The sequence below is a fragment of the Jatropha curcas genome, chromosome 5 (assembly GCF_041381405.1).
Source record: "Jatropha curcas cultivar XTBG-Jc1 chromosome 5, XTBG_Jcur_1.0, whole genome shotgun sequence".
Lineage (NCBI taxonomy): Eukaryota > Viridiplantae > Streptophyta > Magnoliopsida > Malpighiales > Euphorbiaceae > Jatropha > Jatropha curcas.
The window spans coordinates 15,569,638-15,575,824 of NC_143155.1; the positions used below are offsets into that span (position 1 = coordinate 15,569,638).

The 6,187-nt window shown below is 40.8% G+C and overlaps 1 protein-coding gene across 1 annotated transcript; it reads left to right on the forward strand.

Annotated features, from left to right (window-relative positions):
* Positions 1 to 5,066: 5,066 nt before the first annotated feature.
* LOC149496270 (uncharacterized) lies at positions 5,067 to 5,477 on the forward strand. The gene has a single exon (XM_089721313.1). The coding sequence runs from the start codon at positions 5,067 to 5,069 to the stop codon at positions 5,475 to 5,477; it is 411 nt and encodes a 136-aa protein (XP_089577439.1).
* The last annotated feature ends 710 nt before the right edge of the window (positions 5,478 to 6,187 follow it).

Genomic DNA, 6,187 nt, shown 5'->3' on the forward strand with positions numbered 1-6,187 from the left:
TTGCCAAAATGTTCGATTTAAGCGATTTGTCGCTAAAATGGTTGATTTTAGGCCTTTGGCCAAAAATTGGTTCATTTTAAGGCATTTTGCCAAAAATATCGATTTTACGGCTTTGAGCCGAAAAAGGTTGATTTTAAAGGCATTTTGCCAAAAATATCGATTTTAAGCGATTTGTCGCTAAAATGGTTGATTTTAGGCCTTTGGCCGAAAATTGGTTCATTTTAATGGCATTTTGCCAAAAATGTCGATTTTACGCGATTAATTTGCCAAAATGTTCGATTTAAGCGATTTGTCGCTAAAATGGTTGATTTTAGGCCTTTGGCCAAAAATTGGTTCATTTTAAGGCATTTTGCCAAAAATATCGATTTTACGGCTTTGAGCCGAAAAAGGTTGATTTTAAGGCATTTTGCCAAAAGATTGATTTTAATGTAGGCAATTTGTTGCCAAAAACGTGATTGAACGAGGCCGTTAGCCACAATTATTGATTAATTGGACTTTTAGGCGAAGTGTTCGAAATAAAGGCAATTACACCGTAGTTATTGATTAACTAGGCATCTTAGCCGATATTGTCGGATTTAAACTTTAATACCACGATTATTAATTAATCGGGCGTTTAAGCTTAAATTCATTTACTTGAGGCAATTTATTTGCCAAATTAATGACGTGAATGCATTTATGCAGTTGTAGAATTATTAAGAGTAGAGGAGAAGTATGCATGAAGTGCTAAAATTAAATAGGCAGAGTTTCGTTTTCGTACCTAATTTAATCGGCGACCACTTCTTAATTCCAGATTTAAGCTCCTTGCTTAGGGAAAATTAATTTAGTTTTTTGTTCAATTTTAGTATCCAAATATCACAATAAAAATGCAATAAAAATTAAATAAAATGCAAAAAAAACGGTAAAAGAATCGCAAAGAGCGCGGGGGGAGAAAGATCGTCCGTCAACACAGACAGCGGTGTCGAAATTGGACTGAAAATGGCCGATTTATAGGCCATTTTCGGGTCCAGGGCGGCAGGTGCAGCCTGGCAGGGCGGCTCGGCGGCAGCTGCCGCCTGGCTGGGCGGCAGGTGCCGCCTGGCAGGGCGGCAGGTGCCGCCTGGGAGGTTGGGCGGCAGGTGCCGCCTGCAGGGGCGGCAGGTGTCGCCTGGCAGGGCGGGAGCTGCCGCCCGGGCGGCTGGGCGGGAGCTGCCGCCCGGGAGGCGGGGCGGCTGCTGCCGCCGTGTCCGGCGGCCGGCGCCGCCGTGGCCGGTGGGATCCCCCGTATTTCACTCCAAGGGCTCTTTCGGGAGTTCTGGACCTCCAAAAATTATTCCGGGACCAGTTCTGCGATCCTCGCGACATCCCGGACGTTTTAAGTACCATATTGGCGTACTTTCGGTGAACTTCCAAAATGGCCTTCGGTCCGGCCGGACTGTTTGCAGTCCGGGATAATTGGCTCTTTGAGCCTCAAAATTTGAGTATTCACAACATCATGTGTCAATGTCTCATCTCGAAGCCCTTACAAAAAATACGGGCCAAGTCAAAAAATTAAAAGAGCAAAAAATCCTACCCTATCAAGATAATTTGGCCTGCACCGAGGGACTAGGCAAACCGTTTGCGGCACCTCGTAGGCATCTCCCTAGAGTCATCAAAATCCTCTAGGTCAGCCTGTCGGGTAGATTCTAGGGTTGTCTCAATCGTTGCCCGGAGTCTAGTGTCCATCTCCCGAGTCAGAGTCGCTCTACGCTCTCCCTCCTAGTCACCATGCTCAATTGTCCACCAAGCCTCGTACGCAGCAGTCCTACCCCCTGAACCTCCAGTCTCAACCACATGAACTCCTCTCGACTAACTACCTAATATGGCCATAACAACTTAGGGAGAAATCAGTATATCTTGGCAAAGAGCTCCAGCTAGTGGCAATCCCTGAACATGCCCCATTTGTCTCATCAGTCTGGGACCAGGATAAAATATGATGCTATCCATACCAAGCAGATAAGCCATCTAGAACCTAACTAACCGAACCAAAAATATCCTGACCTCATACCAGTCACATCTCAACAGAATATAATCAGGCATCAGTGCCAACAACCACTGTAACCACTCATCCCCTAACCTGAGTCTCACCACGACTCGTCTGAATCGGTACTATGATAGCTCATACGGAAGATGTCGTGGTGGCTCTACAACCCTCAAATGATCCCTCAACCAGACCTACAAGATCAGACATAGCACTAAGATGCAAAGATGAAATAGGCACACAAATGCAAATATCCTCTTCCCTAACAGATTCAACCATACCCCAGCTTAAATACTCAAGCCTTTACTTGAAAACAAACCTAACCAGATTTTGCCTCCTCCACTATCTGAGTCTAAACAGGCATTCACATGCAAAACCCCTTACCTAAATAAATTCAGCTAGATCATAACTCAAATACTCAAGCATTTCCTAGAAAGCATGCAAGATCTGACTTTGCCCCCACTATTCACACCCTATACATGCATTCATATGAAATTTAGAACTTAAGCCTTTTTCAGAAAGCACCTTAACCCATGTTGAACAAAAAGACAAGCTAGTTTGAGAATGCTTACCTAAAGCAGGATCGGGCTAGCTGACCAAATACCATCAACCCTGTAAGCTCGGTTGAGGCTAAGGATAGTCTCAGCCAAAGCCATGCTAGCTATCCCAGCACCTCGCTCCATCTGAAGGACCAAATCAGCCACCCTCAAGTCACCCCAGCCAATTGAACCAGTCAGTATACAGGTGCTCACGAAAGAAAAGACCAAAGCTCAGGTCCTGAACCTTTGATGCTCTAAGCCCATAAAGTTGAGTGGATCCAGATACCATTCAATAAGCCCAGCCAAGTTGACCTAATTGTCCACTACCAGCTCACTAACCTTTATCGTAGGTAGACCCAGCATCCTCATAAAACTCTTGAAAAACCTAGTCCCTGTTGGTGAAGCCATCGAAGCCCTCTCAAAATCATTGCCCAATAAAGCCGCAAACTCCTCATATGTTGGGCACATCTCCTTGTAATATGTGTCAAATCGAAATGCATGAGCCTGTGGATCCCATAGGTGTAAACATGCGTCTAAAAAAGCTCGGTCAATTGGCAAGCCTATCAAAGTCACCAAAGAAGCCATACCGTACTGGCTTAAATTAATCTTTTCGACCTTCGCCAACCTCTTGGTCCATCTTTGCATGCCATAACTGATAAATGACTTCATTTTTGGGCAGAGTGCTTAAAATTAGAAAACTTGGGCTTTAGGTCGCAAAATGACACCATCTTGAGGCAATAAATGAGGTATTTATAAGGCTCCAACTGCTAGCCCTTAGGACGCGCCGACACCGATATGCCTAAAATCGGTATCGATGGGACCAATTCAGTACCGATTTGGTCCTACAGTGGACACCAAAACGGTACCGATTAAAGGGACTTCGGTGCCGATATGGGGCACCTCAGTACCGATTTCCCCCACTAAAAAAATGAAAAGAGAAGGAAAAGAAAAAATATTTTTGGAATTAAACGAAACACTTTTAAAAAAAAAAAAATTTTATTTTACCTAGAAGCTGGTGTTTTCGAACTGTAAGATTTTCAAAAAATAAATTGGCAAACTAGACCTGAAATTTCTAAAAACACTCTCTCAGAAGTGGGGCAAACAATTAGGAATGACACTCATGCATCATGCATAAAATATATTGTTCAACTAATAATGATTTTCAAGATAGAAGCGAAACAGAGGAAACAAGCAATTCAATGTAGTCCCATTGAAAACAGGCGATCAACATAACTCCTAACGCATTTTAGTGCAGATTTAGCTCAAATACGCAATCAGTTCAATTTTCAAATTAGTCAGAATAAACAGGCAATCAGTGTAGAATTCAAGACAAGCAATCAATGCAAAATACAGTATAACCAAGGCAATCATCCCCAAAATGAGAAGAATTATAAATCAAGCAGTTCAGTGTAATTTTCAAATCAACACTCAAGACAGGTAGTTAGTACAAAACCCAAAAAATAGGAAGTCTGTGCAAAGCTCAGAAAATAGGCAATCAGTGCAACAATCTCAAAATAGGCAAATAGTGCAAAACTTTGAAAACAAGCAGTTAGTGCAAAACTCAAAAAACACGCGATCAGTGCAATTTTCAAATCAGTCAAAATAAATAGGCAGTCAGTGCAGAATTCAAGACAGGCGATCAGTGCAAAATACAATATAAGCAGGGCGATCAATGCCAAAACCAGAAGAATTATAAATCAGGCAATTCAATACAATTTTCAAATCAACACTTAAGACAGGCAGTCAATGCCAAACCTAGAAAATAGGCAGTCAGTGCAAAGCTCAGAAAACATGCAATGCTCAGAAAGTAGGCAATCAGTGCAAAAATCTCAAAACATTTGGGGTTTATAGGAAGAAGTAAGGGACATTTAGTACTTGGCCACAATCATCCTCTGTGTCACGAAATAATCCTTGAGGGATGTCAGTTGGCCTTCCACCTAGGCCATTTATAGGAAGACCATCAGTAACAATTACTTATGGACTTCTTGGTGCTCCTACTTAGAGGCTTCTTGTACATAATCCATTCTAGACTTGTGGAAGATTATACAGAGGCCAGTGTTATAAGGAAACTAGGGCATGTTTCAAATGTGGACAAAGAGTACATATGATTAGAGATTGTCCCTTGATAGCAACAGAAACTAGACCCCAAATGTCTTAGACCACAGTGTAGATAGAAAGAGGTCCTAGACCTAGTGAAGTTAGGAGAGGTTCTAGAAGGGGTAGTGTTACAGAGGGACCTGCAGAACAACCCCCTTAAGGAAGAGGTAGAGGAAGAGTATATGCATTAGCACCTCAAGAGGCACAAGAGTCAAAAATAATTATTACAGGTATTATTTCCATCCAATCTATTAAGGCAAGAGTGTTATTTGATAATGGGGCAACTCACTTCTGTCAACTTATTTTGCTTCCAAATTATGTGTGCCTCATCAATCATTAAAAATTCCTCTTACTGTGTCTACCCCTTTAGAGGAAGAGATTATTGTTAAGAACATATACCACTCTTATGATTAGGGTTTGATGTTATCCTTGGAATGGATTGGTTGTCTAAATACTTTGCCACTTTGGATTGTAATAAGGAAAGAGTCATTTTTCATAATCCTTCAAGGGAAACTTTTGAATTTCAGGGAGATAGGAGTGAAGTGCTCAGTAGTTTGATTTCAGCCATAAGTGCTAAGAAATTATTAATGAAGGGGTGTATAGGATATTCAGCCCATGCTAGATACACTAATATTACATCCCCTAGTTTAGACCAAATACCTGTGGTACAAGAATACCCTGATGTATTTCCTGAAGATTTGACTATGTTGCCTCAAAAAAGGGAAATAGAGTTCAGTATAGGCTTGTTACCTGGTACCACACCTATCTTTATTCCTCCATACCGAATGGCCCCAACTGAACTCAAGGAATTAAAAGTGCAATTGCAAGATCTTCTTAAGACTTAGTAGTTCACCCTAGGGTGCACCAATTCTCTTTGTTAAAAAAAAGATGGTTCATTTCGAATGTGTATAGATTATAGACAGTTAAATAGGGTGACTATAAAGAATAGGTACTCATTGCCTAGAATTGATGATCTATTTGACCAGTTACAAGGGACAGGATATTTTTCTAAGATAGATCTTCATTCTAGGTATCATCAATTAAGGATTAAGAAGGAAGATGTACCTAAAACTGCCTTCGTACAAGGTATGGCCACTATGAATTCTTGGTATTACCTTTTGGGTTGACTAATGCACCTGCAGCATTCATAGACCTAATAAATCGGGTTTTCAAGCCATACCTATATAACTTTGTACTTGTTTTCATAGATGATACGTTGATATACTCCAAAAGTCAGAAAGAGCATGAATAACATTTATGGATAGTATTGCAAACTTTGAGAGAGAACCATTGATATGTTAAATTGTCTAAGTGTGAATTTTGGCAAGAGAAAGTATCATTCTTAGGGTATGTAATTACCCATGAAGGTTTACAATTAGACCTTAAGAAAATTGAGGCAATTGATAACTGGCCTCAACCAACAAATGTAACAGAAGTGAGGAGTTTTCTGGGATTGACTGGTTATTATAGGAGATTTGTAGAAGACTTTTCTAAGATAACTACACCAATTACTAAATTAATCAATAAAGGACTAAAATTTGAATGGAATAATAGA

Bases quoted from the DNA above. Each gene is read 5' to 3' on its own strand.
- LOC149496270 (XM_089721313.1), top strand. From the start codon at position 5,067: ATGGATTGGTTGTCTAAATACTTTGCCACTTTGGATTGTAATAAGGAA.